The 20,810-nt window shown below is 47.3% G+C and overlaps 1 protein-coding gene across 1 annotated transcript in view; it reads left to right on the forward strand.

Moving 5' to 3' along the window:
* LOC144168237 (putative transporter HI_0519) overlaps positions 1–20,571 on the forward strand; it is a 31,491-nt gene extending 10,920 nt beyond the window's left edge. The window contains exons 4-9 of the mRNA XM_077697264.1: positions 2,450–2,575; positions 4,615–4,742; positions 7,570–7,738; positions 12,136–12,294; positions 16,724–16,900; positions 20,293–20,571. Coding sequence (XP_077553390.1) covers positions 2,450–2,575; positions 4,615–4,742; positions 7,570–7,738; positions 12,136–12,294; positions 16,724–16,900; positions 20,293–20,571 — 1,038 coding nt within the window. The remainder of the gene's footprint in view (positions 1–2,449; positions 2,576–4,614; positions 4,743–7,569; positions 7,739–12,135; positions 12,295–16,723; positions 16,901–20,292) is intronic.
* The last annotated feature ends 239 nt before the right edge of the window (positions 20,572–20,810 follow it).

A 20,810-nucleotide genomic window follows, 5' to 3' on the forward strand; every position in this document is an offset into this window, starting at 1 on the left:
TGCAACCAATTTATTCCCGCAAACTTCTTGATCTCATCTGCCCATCTAACTTTCTGCCACCCCCTGCCACGCTTGCCCTCTCTACGGATCCACTCTGTTACCCTTAATGACCAATGGTTAGCTTGCCTTCACACTACATGCCCTGCCCAGGCCCATTTCTTCTTCTTAATTTCTGCTAATATGTCCTTAACACGCGTTTGTTCCACTCCCCTCTCTTCTTGTCCCTTAATCTTACATTTATCATCTACCGTTCCATCGCTCACTGACTCGTCCTCCATTTAAGTTGAACCCTTTTAGTGATCCTCCAAGTTTCTGCCCCGTAGTTGAGTTCCCGCAAGATACAGCTGTCATACGCTGTCGTCTTCAGGGACAATGGTAGGCTGCCATTCACTACCTGAGAATGCCTGCCGAATGCACTCCAGGGCGGCTAGTTTCGTCGGTAGAGCATGAGACAACTTTATGTATTACTTGTTTTTTTTATTTTAGTGGTGATGTTATGTATGTATGAAATAAGCGAACTGCGCTGTACACGAGGACAATTTTTATATATCTGCGGGACATTTTATATTGGTTCAGGATGGTTTTTAAGCCAGTGGTTCATGAAGTTATAAATCTTTTAAGAAGGTGATGATGTGAGTCCCCCTGAAACAAACTGGTAACTAAACATAGGAAAAATGCAAGCGAGTCAAACGTAACAGAAATAGTACAAACAAGAGAGTTAACAAACGGGTAATAAAAGTAGGAAAAATAACTGCAACTTAAACAATTCGATGCATATGCAAGACACAAAAGTCCTACAATATTCACCGACCCGGCGGATTATACACCACTGTCTGGGGGAAGTGGCCACCTTCCAAGGGGTGTCTCGGTGCCAGCCAGGCTGTGCGATGTCGAGGACGGAGATCTCAAGCCCGTTGTATTATGGAGCCGTTGCAGTCACACCAAAGCGGGCCGTCAATGGTGCCACACAAACACGTATGGATTAATACCACAGCGGCATCACGACGTTCCATCGCGACTGCTTCATCTGTGCTTTCAGCGCGGGTGTGCTTTCTAGAGCCGTGCAAACACCGTAGAAAAAAAATCGCCCACCTTTCCAATTGAGATGCGAAGACTGAGAAAACAGTGGACCTGGTGGTCTTCAAGAGCTCTAACGTGGCTTTTCTTAGGTCGGCCCCTTAAAGAAAGATATTTAAAAAGAAGCTTTCTCTTTGCAAATCGAGTTAAATCAAAGCCCACAATCCACCCTTCTAAACTCCAAAATCTCAATTGCCAAAGTCCACTTCAAGTCAGCCAAAGTCCAAAAAAAAAAAAAAACGCTGGCGCTACTCAAAGGAAATGTTGACCGTCCCGAATGGGGTGATAACGCAATCGGATAGACGTCTATTTCATACTTCGAGGTACCCAGATACCTGCTGGTGGGCTCCTTGCATCCTAGGCACTGTCGCTCACACTTCTTGGCATAGCATCCTCCTTCTCTCTACGTAGCCTAGCAGGGTGTCTGTTAACGTTCGGCACAGCCTGAGCTCAAGCTTGAACCGCTGCGCTGTTAAAACAACAAAAAGAATGTCCGCCGCGGTGGTATTTCTATCTTCCTCTTTTCCCGAGTCATCCGTCGCTTAACAGGCAGAAAGTTATGTAGCCTACCCGAAAGTCGTGTAATTTTCTGAGGCCACAAAGCGCTCGGTGTTTCTTTTGTACTTTGACAGCGAGATGGCGCTCCGTCACTCGTGAATGCGCGGCTTCTTTCTCGTCGCGTAGGTCATAAAGTTTTATACTTATATATACTAGAGGGAATCTGTCACTGCACTCGCGGACCTCTAAAGCGGCGCCATTGCCGCTAGTGACGTTCATCGTGTACTTGGCTTAGCTAGCCATACGGCTTCTTTTTTGTCCCGAAGCCAAAACAAACAAAAAAGCGTGACATTTTTTTGGTCATCGTGCATGAAGCTTCTACATTACCACTGACAAATTAATATTTTTGGTTCAATTTTATAACAAAATAAATTTTAATCATCTTTTCTAGTAATATTGCGTCTTTTTTGCGGCCAAAGCCAACTTTTCAGCCTGTTCATGAGCCATGCCCAGGACAAGTGGAACGTTCCTTCCCTGATATGACGGAACGCTCTCCCAAGCGTGGCTCGCCTAGACAAAGACGCCAGATTTCCTTCCAGTATATATATGAAAATCTATTGCGTAGGCGGCCAAATGACGAGTGATAAACACCCCCACAACCTGATAGTTCTAGGGTCCTTTCCGGAAGCATCAAGAAGAAACCGAATAAATTAAGCGGCTATACTACAATGACACGCTCTAAGGGGTAATTTGTGCAAACCCCATATAACTTTTTCATGATCTCACTTTGAATTTCGTACCACCTGCACTTGGCTACAAAGCGCCTACAAGATACACGTTTGTGACCTTGCCATTTTCATCCCGCTGTTCACAGGCCGAGGCTCCGTTGCTGGTGCTTCCGTACCTGGCGCGCATGACTCGGTCGGAGCTGCATTGCGTCATGACAGTCGGCTTCGCCACCATCTCGGCTGCCCTTTTGCCAGCACTGGCACGCCTCAATGTGAGCTGCAGGAATGCGCATTGCCCACACACGTCGCTTTATCGCGCAAGGCTTCTCCACATCGGTGGTAAAGCGTGGCCTTACTGACAAAAGAATAAAACCTTGTAACCCTAAAAAGGACGAAAAGGGTAATGAAGTTAGGAAGACAAAAAAGCTCTTACTTTCGATTTGATGGCGACAATATGAAATACAAAGATAGGTTTTGGGCGTATTTCTGACGCGCGCAAACACCCGCGCACTCAGTTTCTTTCCTCATATCCCTGAGGAGGGAATTGGGCACCATTGTCACTGTTGAAGAGAGTGATCACATCGCGAAGTGAACTTTCCGCCGTGATTTGATAAGAGACAAAGCTTACCTGCCCACAGATATAACATTCTCTGTAGAACTCATCCGCCCAACGGGGGAATCACTGCATTCAACGGTACAGCTGCAGTGGTGTTTTAGGGTGACAATTTACCCTCTTTGTCCGCGCATTCAAGCATGACAGGAATACGGGATGAGCTCAGAGGCACAATTCTTGCCGCAAATGTGGCCAATTTTCAGGTGTCTGCAGGCGCCGTCCTGAATTAAAAGCGACGGTTTCAGCTTCACAAAGGCAGCCTCCAGAACAAAATGGCACTCGATTCCATTTCTAACCCGATGCGGGGGATAATAGTGAATGACTTCATGACTGTCGTTGCAACAGGTATAACGCGTCTGTTGAGCAGCCATATTGTTATCTTACAGAAATCAATGGCCAGAGAAGTTTTGGTGTATCCCGCAAAAAACTCGATACATTCAAATGACAAAGAAACGCACGTTGGATGACTTCCACTTCATTCGAACCGTAACGAGAACCGCCTTGTGGGGAATGTCTGCACCGTGATTTGAGCGTTCAAACGTTCAGTCATGACGTGCCTCATGAAAAATGCGCGCTACCACGTGGGACAGCGAATGCTCACAAACGGAAGTCGCGGCGCTACTCGCCTCTGCGAAGCTGTTGTACTCCGGCAGTTTTTGAGCTGGCTTCTCGGGATACGCGCAACACAGCGTCTTGGTAAGAAGCAAGATTTCGTGCATCAGGTGCTCACATTATGCTCTCGAGGCTCCCCAAGAAGAGGACAAAATATGAGTGGCTGTACCACGCGCATTACTTATATTGCCTTTTAGTTTTCTTGTTCCCCGGAGGATAACTTAGAGGCACAAATACGCTCTTTCATTAAACCACGAGGGTGTCCAAGGGCGCGCCTTTCAGCAAAGCTCAATAAAAACATTATACGTTTAAATTGACGTAAACCAGCGCTTTTACACGAAGTAGCACGGACGTTTGTATTGGTCTTCCGCTGCCCTATACTGTGCAGGTAGAGAGGCAGAGGACGAAACGGAGCGCTGAAACAAAAACTGAATGCGCCGGCATGTCCCTTCTTGGCTAGTTCAGCGATTTCAACATACCCCGCCGTTGAACACACATTTTTACGTCTCGCTGGCTCTTCAGTAACTGTGCAGTCCCTTTCACACTACGTTTTAAAGGATAACAACTCCGATGACAGGCGCAAACATGCACTAGAACGCCACCACCACTACTTGATGGGACCTGACATTACCTAGAGCAACATCGCACGTTTAAAAACAGCTGGTAAACCTAGTTCGGCCGCTCGTCCATGGTATATTCAGTGCTGGCGATCCCTGCCAGGCTCGGGAGCAAGTTGAAAGTCTAGGGAGTGGGAGAAGGCCGGAAAAAAATGCAACACCAGGCCCTTTGACTTCTTGGCGCCGCCTTGCGTTCATTTCTCCACAAAAGTTGGGTGAATCCACATGCTCTCGCACTCTATTTTCATTCTGTCGTCTGTGGACGAAGTGATGGCAACATTTCGCCAACCTATCCTATCGAAATATTAGTCTAAAGATGCAAGTTCATGCAACTGCACCACCATTTTTCTTGCCACTGCAAAGAGTCTAAATCCTCTGGAATTGCAATGAAAAAGCTTAATTAAATCAATAAACTTCCTCCACTGCAGACGTGCTTGGTCCGCCCATTCTCAGTGATTGCTCCTTGCAGCTCATGTCGGTGGACGTCACCATCTCTCCAATACTATCGACGCTGGCAGCCATTGCCTCCTCCAAGCTACTCTACCCGGAGACGGAGCACTCCGTCACTGCGCACTACAAACTAGATGACTACGAAAGGTACAGTACGTAATGCCTGCAGACGTCTGTAACAAATCTGTAGGCTTCTCACAAACATTTAAGTTAGTGGTGCCGATTGAGTATGTTGTAATACTGTATTTACCCCGAGGGATGTTATAAGGAGTGAAAATAACCGCAAATGAATAAAGTATTGCTCAGGATTGATTATCCCGGGGGCGAAATATTCTTTCAAAAATGGTTGTCACTGAAAGTTTATTTCTAATGCTTCAACGGGAAGAAGCCGACGTTGCTTCTCCGAAGATTACTACAGCCATCAGCTTTTCTTCCCTTATTCCAATGGCTAAAATGACTCGAGAGATAGAAAGTTGGAGCCATTGGAAAATAAGCAAGTGCATATCCATTACTAGAAAACTTGCACCCACCAATTCTAGTTATTGCATAGGGCTTGAGCTCTTCTTTCTGGGTCCATACTGCATCATGAGTATAGTCTTCAATCATGAGTCCACGCGGGCAGTATAGACTTCGCACCTTATTTCTCCCGCCTAATTGGGCGGCTTAAACTAATACATAAAGAAAATATGCAATCGTTTTCACTTAGAGCCCACTGCAATGCTTTTTTTAAACTATTCATGAAATCCAAAATTATTTTAGATGGTAGTCAACAAGTGTGTATATAACTTAGATTCAATGCTCCCAGTACTCAAGTGGCGAACGATGTGCCCAAGAAATAGGAAGGCTCTACGCACATCAAATAGCTTTAAAACTGGCTGAAAATGTAGTTCTTGCTGCCGGTCTGACAAATTGTCTGCGTGTTTGATTGACAAGAGGTGTGTGCTGTCAGGAGCAGCAACACCTCCAGTGCCACTCTCTGATGTCGATGGCAGGATGTATAAAATGCCTGAAGTGTGAAAACTCCTCTGGTTGTCATGCTGCAGTCAAAACATTTCGCGGAGAATGCGCCGGTACCAACACCTGACGAAATACGATCTCTGTATCCCCCTCATTTGGTAACTGGTCTGCACGAGTTATCTGGCTTTATTTGCAGCAAACAACTGCTTGCGCGTGGAAACAAGGAAAAAATCCCGATGTCCATATGTCAGAGGTAATGGTAATGAGCTCATTACTGAAAACGCTCAGAACGCGATGAATCAGTTGATAAACACGAAAACGTGGTTTCTTAATGTAAACAGACGGAGAAAGGTGCTGTGCACGTACTGGGTAGGCCCCAGCTGTTCAAAGAGGCAATGCTTAAACGTAAGATGATTCATCGGCTGTTTCATCTTTAAGCGAGATGACGTAGACTGCGCATTGGTCGGTCACTAATTGCTCTAGTCACTGCTCATTTACGTTGTTTTTCTCTCCTTCCTCCCCTTCTACATAGAAACGCACTCGACAGAACATACGCAAACATTGTCAAGCACTCTGCAGACAACATAACGTTTTAACGTTTGTTTTATCCGGGAGAGAGAACAAAAAACTTTTGGTGAGGATGTGGCTCGAGGAGAACCGAAGTCGTGATGGTGGTGGCGGGAAAGAACTGAAGGCCCACCCCCTCCCAGACTTATTCACCTTGAGTTAGGTTGGGGGTCCCGTGGTGGCCGTAGTCCGTTTCCTTGCGGCGAACTTCTCAGGGGAACCTGTAGGTTCGGGTTGAGGCTACGAAGCGAGGCCTCCCACCTTTTCACAGAGGAAATTTTGAAGAAATGGTCACGAGAGCATGCCCATAGGCTGTGAGGAAGGTTGGCATGGATGCAACATAAAGAGCAAACAGAGGTTGGGTAGATATGGGGTGGGGTAAAATTGAGCCATGGGGGCCGGATGGAGGAAGACACCCGTCTGGATTAACGTGTGAGTTTGGGAGAGGGGGTACTGCATTGAATTAATGCTTAGGGCGTGAACAACTACACGAAAGACGAATAACGAACTGGCCGTGACCATGTAGCCACTCTCTTTCGTCCTTCGTCTAGTTGTTCGCGCTCTAAGCATTAACCCGCTGGAGTTTGCGCCAGGCGTGAGATTCTTTTGATTGATTTATACGCCTGGGGATAGATCCGGCAGTAGAGGAGGTAATGGATTGTGACATCGAAAAATCCACTCAGGCGGTATCGCGCAGACCGAGCTCCGTCCTCGGCCCAGACCAGATGGTAAATCATTGGGATGTGGCATGGGTCGCCTTGTTTCCCTCGGGCCCATAGAATGGGCATGTGTCCAGATATGTTGTACTGGTGATTTCGGAAAGTTCCAGCGCAAACGATTGATCGACGTCCCATGGTTTATTTTAGGCGTGTTTTCAGTACTTCTCAGGGATTCACTTTTAATGCAGAATCACAAACTGGCTGCGTACGCCACCAAGTTCCATTTTCTTTCCATTTCACTTTTATCCTTACTAACCGATATCAGAATAGTTACCTTTACAACATTTTGTTTACCCAGGTTTGACGCTCTTTGCCCGCGTTCACCATGCGCCATAAAAAACCTATTCATCATCATTTTTCGTGGAGTAGCTTGACAGTGCTTTTACCCTTACCTCTACGTATATTGTTTGTTAAATTTACCCCTTTCTCTGCTGGCTAAATACCCGGGCGATATTCAAAAATTTTGAGTTACCCCATCAGTCTCTTAGCAGATATCACTTTCGTCAATAGATGTTATACCAAAATTGGCATGCATGCTTTTGCTTGCCCTGCTTTTCTTGTCACCTCAAAATGCAGATTGCTAGTGCGTTCGTAGTAACAGTCAATATTGTCGCATTGGTCTTTTATGCAATCTTGTCGCATTCAGAGACAAAGCAGTTAAGACTCATCCTATTCCGTCGTACCTATGGCCTAGTTACTGAGAGACGTGGTGCCGAATGTGCTGAACGCAGCCCAGCCAAGACATGCGTGGAGGCTTTGGATTCCGGCATGGTCATCCTGGTGGCCATCGTACCGGCCATCGCCTACGCATTGGTGGCCTTCTTATCTGCCGCAGCCTTCGTGAACGACGTGTGCGCTGAGCTCGGCCGGCTTGTATCTGTTCCTGGCCTCACGCCACTCGTGAGTGTCTCCAGGCATGAACATGATTCACAAACTCTTTTTCGCTACTTGTAGAGCACCCGTGTTCTGTACACCACGTGGTAATTGCCATCTGGTGGAAGCAATCCAAATGCATTGTGCATTTAGGGGATCAAGGTGTCCAGGTATTTGCGTAGGAGCCCAGTGGTCAATGTAGACTAATACGAAGCGCAAAGCACAAGAGTCGACAATGTTGTCACGTGAACAGATGGTGATGTTGTCTTGACCAACTCAGAGAGATGGACGCAGGAAAGCCGTTGACATGGTTAACAAAACACACATTTAATGTACACTTGAAACACGCTAATGTAAACCACTTAATAAATCAATTGCACTCACTAATAAACAATCTAATCCCTAACTAAATATCTCAAAATACAATTCACACCAAAACCCAAAAAGTCTCCACAAAATTACGCCCATCTTCCCGTGAGGGAACCCTGATGTGATGCGACGCATCAGGGGGCAGCGTTTGGACTGACGCTGGTATTGGACTGCGTCAGTCCACTCGCTGAAGGTACTGTCGCTTCCATCACGTCTTCATCGGAAGAATCAAGTCAAGCACGCAGTCGCCAAGCAAAGTGACGCGAAGTCGCACGAGAGCGAGCGCTGACTGAACCGCCGCAGCGTGCTACCCGCTTTATATTCACAGCTCCTGAAGGAGAGGAGACAGCGGAGGAGAGTCGCGCATGCGCGCACTTGCGCGACGGGAGCGGAGCGAAGCGAGCGAAGCGCGCTCACGCAGCTGTTTATGATAATAAGACGGAGTGAGAGTGTTGCGCACAGCTGTCGGAGAGAAGAGCGTAGGAGAGTCGCACATGCGCAGGTGGCATGCGGACAACGCCGCGACGACGCAGGAGGGACATGCCTCAGAGCAAGAGATGCGTCGCATCTAATAAAGTTCTACACAATTCGTTCTAGTACTCTCATTACGAACCAATAAGGTTGTCCTCAGCCAAGTTACTACGACAACTACTTCTTAGTTGTGTCCTACGAAAAGTGTCCTGGATGAACTGACCTTCCACGCTCGTCCGCGCTGACGTGTCGCACCCTTGCCTTGCCGCGACTCGGTGGTAGCCGTTGGCGTCTCTTGTTGACGCCGGCGTTCGATGCGTGCGGTCGTTCCATGGACGGCGTGGGTTCCGCGTGTTCTGACGTTTCCGTTGTGGCTACCCCCTGGTAGCCGCTGCCGCGGGAGGCCCCAGGTAGTCTCGGCACGAACGTAACCTTTCGGGGCCGTCGAAGTCAAGGTCGACGGAGCGTGAACGTTGGCCGCAGATGCCCGACCGCTGCCGCTGGGGCCACGAAGACGGAGGTTCGTGTTGCACCTAGGATGCCGCAGCCGATGCGAAGTCGGCCCGTTCCCGCCCAGGCTTGGTAGGCATAGTCGTTGGCCTGGCCACGTCCCCCTGGCTCGTTCGTTGAAGCTGACGTGATCCCGCCGTCTCTTGGTTTCTGCCCTCCCCCTGTTTCTCGCCTCTTCCTTCTCTTTGTGCGCCCGGCTTTTAACCCCTATGGGCTTGATCGCGTCCCACTCTCATTGGCTCCTTGCCTTTCCGAGTCCATATATGGTCATCATGCCACTGGTCCCTTGTGTGGCGTTCTCTGGTTGGGCGACCAGTGCGCTGCTATAGTTTACCAGGATCTCTCTGGGTTTAGGCGCTGGCGTTCGCTCATTGGTGCGCTCCTGGCGCGCCGTTCAAATTGGCTTTGTTCTTTTTTTTTTTACTTTTCTTTCGGGGGTTTTGATGCATCCCCTCTAAGGGGGCGCCCTTGACACATCAGTGTTTTACTCATCAGCGTCTCTACTGGTAAGTGTGTGTCTTTAGGTGCTGAAAGGCTTCGAGCTTTCGCCTTTTTCGCTCAGTGCTCGTCAATGCGTAAAAATGTCGGCATCTTATACAGAGAAGACCACGTAAACATTTTTTTCTGATTTAGTGTCAGCTATTCCCATCATCTGACAACTGATACAGATTTCAGTTGCCTGGCCTTCCAAAGGCTCGTTTTTCGGCCGCCTCTCCAAACGGCGTTCGAGTGCGTCGTACAAGCTTCCATTAGTGAAGAAGCGCCTCACACGCAAACACACGCAAGTCTCGTCACTACCATCATTCTGACCTCCGCCTAGGATACGTTGCAATTGTAACCCAAAGCAATTTTAAGAGATTCGCGGTAATTACAAATATGTTCTTCTGATAATTCTTCACCCACCCCACACGGTGCTCTGTATTCTAAGAAACCACCAGGTTTCATTTCTTCGTGAATAGGTTTTTACAATCTTAGACAAGTGCGCCTGACCTGGGCTTGAGGGCGCTGCTAAATGATGTGAATGTGAGTTACGAACTCACATGATAGCTCACACTCACGTTATTAGGGTATTTTCATAGCAGCATTGGCGTGGGCCCGGCTCCACGCCGGTACTTATGGACGTAAACATACGTCCGCTTTGTATGAAAACACGCGCGTTTTTTTGCAACAGAGATACGCATGCGTAGTCTCGAAAATGCATTGCCGTCGTCGTCATCACCGTTGTCGTCATCATGTGCTCCCACTAACCACGGAGAAAAGAATAGCTACGAGAAGGCCGGGCATGACTCTTTTTTTTAAACCGCTCCGCCACGTTAGGATTTGCATGGAGCCTGACACCATTTTTTATGCCCCTACGTTGTTCCTCACCGCTTGCCGGGGAACAGCAGCTGATCGTGCGTGCGAACACACGAGCAGACAATGGACGCCGGGAAATATATCGCAGGTCACCGTGGCAACAAAGCAACACCAACGCTCCATGGGCGTTTTTCGGGGCAAGGCGCGGTTAAAACGACGCGACTTCCGCAATGCTTTCGGCTATGCAATGGGGATCCCAGGGGCCTCTCCTAGACATTACTCTTCCGGATCGCCAACAAGGAATGACACATGATTTAGAAATGTAAAGTGATGAATCTACGCTTGAGGTGACGATCCCTCGGGCCATATGCGATAGTGCGTGGATGGGGTCATGCCTATCCGAACAGTGAGCTTTGTTGCGATCACGCTCACTGTGACAGGTGATGGCGGTTGAGTTGAGACGTTTCGGGCAATACATTCGCGCAATAATTCGATCGAAAAAATTTTCTGTATCACGCACTGCGAAAAAAGCGGCCGCGGGGAAAGCAGTGACAGGTCAAATGCAGAAAAAAATATTTGGGGAAACTCCCGATCGAGGAGCCGTCGTATACTTCGTAGCATTCACAATTAAATTCTCTGTTCAAATTTCATTTCAACCTGACGGACGGAGCTGAACCAACCAGCCCAGCGCAGTTGTGCGTGCGGGTTTTTTTCTGATGGAGAGTGTTTCTGAAAAACTTCTGTGCCTGCACGTCTTTCGAAGCGTTACTACAAGGCTGCTCAGCCATGTACCAACAAGCCAGTGAGCGCTAATTATATTACTATACCTCCTTCAAAGCTGCTCGTAAAGCAAAGAATCAATCAAGTTCCGCAAACGCACTCTGCTGTCTTTACAACCGCTGCGTAAAAATTATAATGCCTGAACAAAAAAACTGAACAGGTGAGATAGCAAGCAGGCATTGCATATCAGGCACACTTGAGGAACTAAGCGAGAAGGCAACGTAAACAAGTGAGTGACTTGCTTTCGAGCACTCTGTGTTTCAGAGAAGAGTGCCTCGATGCGCTAATACGGTAGTTCGTGCTGCTTGAACGTTCCACAACATATTGAGTTATCCTTTGTTTTCAATTGATGTTCAAAACACACTGACTTCAACTATTCAAACTAAAACCCGAAATAAAATATACAGCCAACCTAAATGCTTTAGTTCATTGTCATTTACGTTAATCGAAAAAAGAAACACCTTACGCTGTCTTATTGTACAACGAAAAGGCCGTGTGCAAACATTACGCTCTGCCTGGCGTACGCACTATAGCTGCGGATTGGGTAGCTCAAGCAAGAACACACGCTGACCAAGAGAACGATAAGGTGCCACTCGCCATGGTTTTTCCGTGGCTAGCGCTGCGCGGTTGAGCCCAAGGCCGCGGGTGCGATTCCTTACCGCGGCCTTTTAAGATAACGCCAAAAGCAAAAATGCCCTTCGATATGGATTTTGGTGCACGTTAAAAATCTTCAGGTAGTCTAGAAATATTCCGGAGCTTGCAACTAAGATGCTCCTTATTGCCCAGACTTTGTTTCTGCAGGTTAAACAACAGAAATACGAATTGGAACGGGAAGGTCCCACTACGTGTCCGTCTTCTCAACTCCAACGTTGACAATGACATCGCTTAACAGGCGTCACACAGCTTCATACGCTTTTGTAGCCCTCTCGGAGCTTCTGCTTATCGGAGGCGGAGTGATACGGAAAGTGCGCCACACGAAGTTGCCTCCTCTGACGCAGGCCATCCTGACGGCGTTGTTAAAGCCCATGGCCCTGCTCATGGGCATAGGCCTGAACGAGATGCACATGGCGGCTCGCGTACTGGCCACAGCATCGCTTTTGAGCGAAATCGACGCCTACCGGGAGCTCACGTTGTACGCGGCCAGTGCTGCCTTGTCGGTATGACTTTATGATTGGGCGGGCCATCTTCTGCCTCCGTAGCAGTGTAGATAGCAGTATGATTTTCGGCATATTGCCCCATATGCATGCAAATAGCTGTGAATGTATGTGGGTCTACGGGATTGGGGATGTCGCATGCTGTTGCATAATACCTTAGGCTGCTTGTAACCGGCGGCTTGTCTCAACTATGCCAGTTGCTACGCGCTAACGCAGCGGCGATTTCGGGCTACTACTGTGGTGATCAGTGCAAACGAGATCGAGGCTGTAAAACGTTCTAAGCCAATAATAAATGGAACGGCTACGTACGTGTGTCCAATACTGATAGGTTAGCGTTCGTTCTAGCAAATTCGCTGTTTAAAAATATTTCGTCCTTCGGAAGGCAGAAATGACAACTGACGTTTCAATGGGGAGGCTGCAACCGCTGTGTTGACATACATGCTTTGTGAGCTCAAGGCAAAGTTAGCTGCTACAATTCGTGTCCTGGTGTTCTTAATATACCATTTGCAAGAATAAGTTTTCTTACGTTCCCACGACCAGAAAATTTCTCGCGGTAGATTTTTACAGCGTTGTAAACACTCTCTCCTATAACCAAATGGCATGCGTAATGAGCTCGAGTGTTCGCGTGAATGAGCTATGTACCGAACCCAAGCCATTGCTTCATCTCTGTTTATTTTTGCCATGACTGGCGATTATCTGGCGCAGTTAGACAAGACCGCAAACAAAGCGCCGAGTGCGCAAAAAATACGCTGTGTAAAGATTCCCTGCAAGGGAAATGGGCGGGAATATGAAAAAAGGGGCACTTTGGGTACATTTATATCCTCGTAAGTTTGGACGATTTAGTTGAGTGATTAACGCCAGAAGGGATTTTTGAACAAACTGTCTAGTGGGGAGTTGTTGAGGTAGCGCAAAAGGAGGAGGGAGGGATCGGGGAGGCTTTCTTGACCACGGTGTTCTGTGGGGTGAAAACCGTCATACTCCCTTTCAATTTATACAAGATTCCTCTTCGCAGCCTTTGATGGATTAACCTATCATATCGTATTTGCAATGACAAGCTTGCATAGGTTTTCAGTAATAAAACAGGTTGAACAGACTAGTTCTTTTTATTTGCCCCCACATAGCAATCATCACGTCACCCTATTTTTGCAGGTGTCATTCCACTGTGTTCTTGATGATAAACAAGTACGCAAGGCATGGTTGGGTGCCATGCCTTGAGTGAACAAACAGCCCGAGTTTCTTCACAGAACATCACTGAAAATGATTTCTTCGATTCAGTGGCACACTTGTAAATCCACTTGTTGTACTTCTGCGATTGCGACTTGGACGCATGATGCAGTTAAAGCGCATTAATTCGATCTGCAATCGACGCCACCTCAGTTCTAATTCATGGAAGTTCGAATTAAGGATAGTGACGAACAACAACCGCACAATGTGATTGCGGAGCAGTTGAGTTTATTCAATTGAGTGCTTGAAGAAGTATACGAGCAAAGGCTGCCTTTCATTCTTGAAGTCGGAAGGCAGCATGAATTTAGCGGAACGCCTACCCTTCTAAACTGAAGAAGAGATGGGCGGCATTCCACCCGGTCAGTACTCACGAGTGATTCTCACATTGGTGCTTCGCCCACTTCCTTTTCGTGTTCACTCACAGTGACTGGCTATACGCTTCTAACCTCAGGAATGATTCAATCTGTCAGCATTCGTATCAACGTACGTCACAGAAAAACTATTCCCAAAGCTTTTCCATGTGGGCTTTAGATTGCTTTTCCCCGATCTAGCTTCTCAATTTTCCTGTCTTTTCTGGAGGCGACGTAACCTCGATGTGTTGGCAGCGATGTGTTTTCACTGGCCGTGGCGGCGCGGTGTCGTGTCGTTCGAATTCGCCGTGGCGTAGTCCGCTCGCGTTCGAATCAGCCGCCTTTCCTACACATAGGCTTATGTGGGAGCTAGGCCGTACGAAATCGTACGGTTCCAATTATCCATAAATGTCAATTATTGATGTTCCAATTAACCAACTTTTATTATATATCCCCGCGAAGCCGTATGGGAACCGCGGCACCGGTCTGCGCACCATTCAGCAGTCATTATTTCCGATCAAAAAGCACCAGGCGGAGAGCGAGCAAGCACGGCACGAAAAAACGCCTGTTTAGCATGCGTATCAGCGACCCGCGCTATCCCCTAACATGGGGCCGAAAGGAGGGTCCGCTGTGGCTCCGACAGAGGGCAGCACGTTTGCATAAGGACTGGTGGCGCGAACGGCAAGGTAAAGAAGTGAACAGAGAGAGAGAGAGAGAGAGAGAGAGAGAGAGAGAGAGAGAGAGAGAGAGAGAGAGAGAGAGAGAGAGAGAGAGAGAGAGAGAGAGAGGGAGGGAGGGAGGGAGGGAGTCCACTTTTATTTGAAACTCTGGTTTTACGGTGCGGAAGTCGCGGTGGCCAAGCGGGCTCGACCGGTGACCAGTTCTTGGTGGATGCGGTCCGAGCTCCCCACAGCCTGTTCCTAGAGGTTGGGGAAGGTAGAGGGGGGAAGAAAAAGAGGCGCGAGTTCGTAGCCATAAAGAAGGATTTGATCAGTATCACATGGCTTTCGCCTTCGAAGCACGTAAGCAGGATTGGGTGCCTTGAAGAGTTTTTCGCTAAAATACAGTAAAGCATAGTTATTACGTACGCGCTTAACCGAAGGTTGGATTTGTAAAGTTGTCGACGTAAATCTCCTTGGTGAAATAATCAACTTGAAGCTGCAATACCGTTTGTTGGTAAACTTTTCGCAATCCTACAAAATGCCGCTTAAGAAGACTGGTACGGTTATACTTCCTTGGCGAAGGATTTTTAAAATGACTTCTCGTAAATAAGCACTTTTATCACTAAACATTCATCCTTTCCACTTTGAGATGGTCACGTCAGTCTACAGAAACGAACGGCAAGCCACAAAATGGCCATACTACAAAACGAGCGTAATTAACATAACGGGTAGCGACAGGTACGCTTTCGATGCCATGCAGCGGCTGTGACATTGCGGTTGGCGATCTCTTCAAAATTTATGTTTAAAAAATGACGTCGCTCTTTGGAACCTTCGAAGGCAGGTAATAAAACAGTTTTGCTGCGATAGACAGGTGTGTTCAACATTGAGCTCTGCACTCGGAGTTTTCTACATTTCTTTTCGCCGTAATGGATTCAGTTTTCCCGTGGGTGCACCCAGGGCAAGTAAACTTCAGTAATAAATAAAACGAGGGAACTGACGGGTTTGATTGCAGGAAACTAAGAATTACATTAAGAAACAGCCAAGCACTTGTTGTAGAGTGCATGTCGTCTAGCTGATAAGAAAGCCACCGTTTTATATAAGGGGTAACCTCAAGGACTTTGTAAATATTCTAAAGGGGTGTTCCGCGTGAGCGTTTAATTTCCGAGTATCGGAGGAAGGATAGTGGCTACAAGGTAACAAAAACGAGAATATAATAGAACTGCAGAGGACCAGGCATGAAAATAACAAAAAAGTAAAGACGGAATGTTTCTTCCGCATGAGGCCAGTACAGAACAGGGGCAAATACGAGGGAAACACGGAACGTCCTCAGTGGGTCGCGATAGGCCTTCGGTGAATTTCGATCAAGCGCCGCTTCGCTGTCGGTTGGGCGGAGCCCTACTCTCGGACGAGTCGCAGCTCTCCCCAGCTGGTGGGATGATATCCGGGCTGCGACGGCCCAGGAGCGGTGATGGCAGCCTTGTGCTGGGGAACCCGATCTCAGGCTCGCACTGGAACCCCGGGCCAGACGCTGGGCCAAAATGTTTTTAGCCGACCCGGGGAGGTCCCAGCTCTGATTCTCCGCTCAAACTACTTCCCTCCTTGAAGGACTTGCCTTGCCTTCGAGCCTGGTAGCTCTGGAGCCGCTTCCAGACGTAGCCGTCCCGGCCGCGGCTCAGCGGTAATTGCATGTTCTCGTCCTTTCTTGAAAATGCTTCTGGCTTTACAAATTGTCCCCTCATCGGCCACGTTATTACAAATATATCGGCGAAATTATTTTTTTTGTGTATGGCTACCGATCGTTTCCGAACATCTCTATTTCGGCTTCAGTGTTTGATTCCAAATCTGCATATAATAGTAGAAAAGACCTCGTTGTTGTGGTTTTAGACAACAACAGGTTTTTAAACACCTCTTTTATTTCATATACACTTGCTTAAAAATATTTTTCCGCGCGGTTCCCTATCATGGTCGCCGATCTTCATTTGGGCAGCTTACGAACGAGTAGGGCATCTAAAAATTCCGCTGTAAAAGGTTCTAGGGCCCTATCATGAAATCCGTTTCAGTTCATGGCGTCTTAAGTGATGCGCTTTTATTTGCTATAGAGCGAATATACTGTAGCAAAATTGGGTGACTGTCAGTTTAAGCTTCTGTGCATTGCATACACGTGCCCTGGTCGATGTTCTGCATGTGCCATTCCAGATGCGCACTGAGCGCGTGCTGACATTCGCGGTGTGTGGTTTCGCCAACTTGGGCTCACTGGGCGTGGCGTTTGGCGTGCTCAGCATCATGGCGCCCAGCCGCACCACCGACCTGGCCAATATCGGCTTCAGTGCCTTGATAGCCGGATGCGTGGCGAACTACCTCACTGCCTGCACAGTGGGTGAGCATTATCACGGCACCATAATTCGCCCTCGAAATTTCCGCAGTTTGACTTGATATGGACTCGTGACTACGGATGGATGTATTGGGAAAAGATTTTGATGGTATGCACTGTGAAGGTACCTTTTATGAACTAAGGCAGCTCAGTGGCCGCGAAGGCACATTTTTCGAAATACTTTTTAATACTTGCGAGAAAGATGAATGTCTCAAATTAGTGCGGGAATAACACAAACAGGCACCCCAGCGGTCATAGTCTTTACTGTGACAATTATCTTGCACGCTTTATTTTTAGAAACAGCTTTAGTGCTTCCAATATAAAATCAGCAAAGCAAAACGAGCCGAGTTTTTCTTGTGCAGGGAGAACAGTGTTACAAATGGCCAGTTTTTGTAAACCAAGTATACATAAAACCCTTCATGTGGAGACGAATTCGTTCCCACCAACGAAAGATTCCTGATATCAAATACAAGTAGCAGAACCTCTCGAGGCATGCTTAAATACACAGGACCGATACCTATTCCTTTGTTTTTTACAGGTACCATTATAACGGCCGCAGCACACTCACCACTGGAAAACTTCAATGCCATTCTTTTCGTCGATGGTTGAGATGGCTGTGCACTACAAAGCGTACAAGGCTGCTAGCTGACGTGTCACTTTATACTATCGCAGACGCATGAAACCAGTCATATTCGGAGCACACATTACATAACTATTTTTACGAATCAACAAGTTTTAAGACAACTCATTTATTTTCATGAACTGTTCCCGCATTAGGCCTTTCATGGTGAAGAGCAAATACTGTTCAAATACTGTTCAAAATAGTCTTCAACATAATGTACTGCCTGCTATTCGCTCAACAGTATGCTGCGGTTGGTTATTTTCAACATTACTTCTAAATAAATTGGCTATGTTCCGTACGTGCCAGCCATATTCGCTTGAACATGATTTATTTATACCTTTTACACAATTCCACCAGCATGCTGGAATTGCTTATGTACCTAACAACACTTTATGTGATCAGTATCGATGCTGTCGTTACGTAGTAAATGCCTCTAGGCTAGTAGGTCTAACAAAGGAGCTGTCTAAAGCTAAGTGTTCAAACACCATTTGATGTTCTAACATTGTAATTCACGTGGCTAGACCTGTCTTTAAAGCGCGACGGCTTCCATTGCGCGAGAAATTTTGTAACACGTGTTAGTGGCAAACCGTGTAGGAAAGTGAGCATCATCATTCTCCGTAGTTTCGATAACCTTTAATTCCCAGCGGACGTGTTTGAACCGAGCAGAGCGAAGCCATTCGAAAATGTAAAAGCGGAAGAGGATCGCGAAGAAAGTCGCCTAAAGCGGAGATATGACATGGCCTTTTGAGGGCGCTAAGCTGAAGAAAACCGTCTCAGGCGTTAAATTGGTCATTATTGCTTCCGCATTCAGGACACTTTAGAAGTGCTTGGGTGGCCTCCGACACCGTCGTACGTTACGTGGGATGACACAACCCGTATGGTCATCGTCGATTCAGTGTCGGCATGTAGAGACTGAAAAAGGAGGTGCTAGGGAACTTCGTGATGGAAAAATTTGGCCTGGGCAGACGCGGCGATCCGGCCGCTCAATTTTTCTTTCCAAATAATGTGGTGAAGTTGATAATATGTGGATCAGTAAATATCGCAGCAACACAGCCATTGTGACCGTCGTTACTAAGTGAAACTGACATTACAGCTATTCCCGTCAACCTGCATTTGCAGGGCAGCTTGGACTTGAAATATTTTTTCCGGTATTGCAGGTGAGGTAGTTGAAGCTTTATTCAGTGAAGGAAAAAAGTGAGGGATGATAATGGTAGAAGAGGACGATATGAACCAATGAGAACCAGGGGACGTGCTGTGTGTAGCCAAATTTGAACACAGTTCTTTTCCTTTACGGAAGGGTTTGAAATCGAAACATGGTGGTTTTTATAAGCTGATTTGTTTATAAGCTGATTATAAGCTGATTTGTTTATAAGCTGAACATTGCAGTGTTTCCCGAAGATTTACTCACATCTTGCGCAACATTTCGCTGTTTTCGAAGCTGTACCCGAGCAGGAGGCACAGGACTATCCTGCGGGCTCTATGCTCAGGCCAATTCGTAGCGTCCGTCTGGACCTGTCAATGAGGGCAAACTAGTCGCATCTCATGATCCAGACTAAAATAATTTTAACATCAACGGATCGTAAAGTTCCGAGAGAACCCCCTCCCCCAAAACATTGCCCACCCCATTTAGGGGTGAAATATTCAGTTACTAAAAAACCGAAATAAAACTCACCCCCTGACATCGATGGCTTTAGCACCGATGAGTGAAAAAAATAAACGCGAATTATCTGTTCATGTGTTTATGCGATCACTTATTGGTCATTTCCACACTAGATCCGAAAGCTCACCCATCTCGTATTTTTTGCATGACCCAATACTCGCCAGCTTGCACGAAACAAACTGCGGCTCAAGAATATACGACTATGTGCGGAGTTTTGTACGCGACAGGATAACCACACTCACGTTGGGAACACTCGAATAACGTGCGAAGGAAGCCGGGCACCCTGGCACGCCTCAGGGTTCCATGCCATCGGCACTTCTTTTTAATATCGCGATTAAAAACCCACCAGCGTAACTCAACCGCATTGATGATATCAAACATGCAGTATATGCCGATATAATCCATATGGCCAACAAAATGCTCCCCAGCACAAGTCGAAGAAGCACTTCAACGATCGGCCGAAGTGATAGAGCGATACGCCAATAGTAGTGGCCTTGCCTGTTCTGCTGAAAAATCAGAGCTTCTTGTGGTAACTAAACAGAACATCTAACAACAAGTTCAACTGAAGGTGCAGCTGCAGGGTAGAGGCATACCCCAGCGATCACGCATCAAAGTACTCGGATTAACACTACAAAGCAACGGAAAAGCCAATGATACAGCTCGCAAACTCCTAAATCAGGGAAATCAGGAGATACACATGCTCTGAAGAATTACGAACAGGCACAGACGTCTTCGGGAACCTCATGTCCTTCGCCTTAACGGAGCTCTCTTCACTTCCACGATAGTTTATTTGCAATACCAAAATCTCCTGTCTCAACTCAAAAGCATAGAGGTGCTTTTTTTACGGCCCATGAGATCGCACTCGGGTGCGCATATATAGCTCGACAAAGGCACTGCAAGACGCCGGCACGACAAATTCTTTGGAGGAACTGCTTAACGTGCACAAAATCAATCAGCTGCAACGACTGCGAAGCATGACACAGGGTATAAGCATACTTCACAACCTAGGGCACCACACCAGCTAATATGAGGGAAGCACGTACGAACAACTGGAGCCTTACATACGGGGTAAAATCTGCCCTGCTCTTTTACCCCGCAATATGCATCCGTAGAGGAACAAGAAAGACGAACCTTCCGAGCATATCAACAAGACCGAGCCAGAACCTGAACTCTTCTACACTGAAGCCAGCCTCCGAGGTCGAACGGGTGTCACCGTTGTCGTAGACAGAAGCCACGCCCTCATCACAGCAGCCACAGAACTTAACCTCAACGGAACCGCCGACATGGAGACAAGGGCAATTGCGCGTGCTATAGAGCACTCTTGCGATAATGCGCCCGACGACACCGGCACAGTGTACATCTACACCAACTCACAGGCCGCATGCCGGTAATTTCTTTGCTGCCGAATACACAGAAATACCACTCACATACTCAACAAGGTCCTTACTTTAAGTAAGAAGTGCTACAAAGCGATCTATGTATCTGGGCACGAAGACATTCCAGTAAATGAGAGCGCACACGCACTCGCCCGAGCATTAAACCACCGGGCTCCTGAGCATGCACTTCCGCATACAAGGAAACGTAGGACGCAACCAGGACATCAAGAACCAGTTGACACCAGAGATCTCCT

This window comes from Haemaphysalis longicornis, unplaced genomic scaffold (assembly GCF_048455015.1).
Source record: "Haemaphysalis longicornis isolate Haplotype H1 unplaced genomic scaffold, Haemaphysalis longicornis Haplotype H1 scaffold_2, whole genome shotgun sequence".
Lineage (NCBI taxonomy): Eukaryota > Metazoa > Arthropoda > Arachnida > Ixodida > Ixodidae > Haemaphysalis > Haemaphysalis longicornis.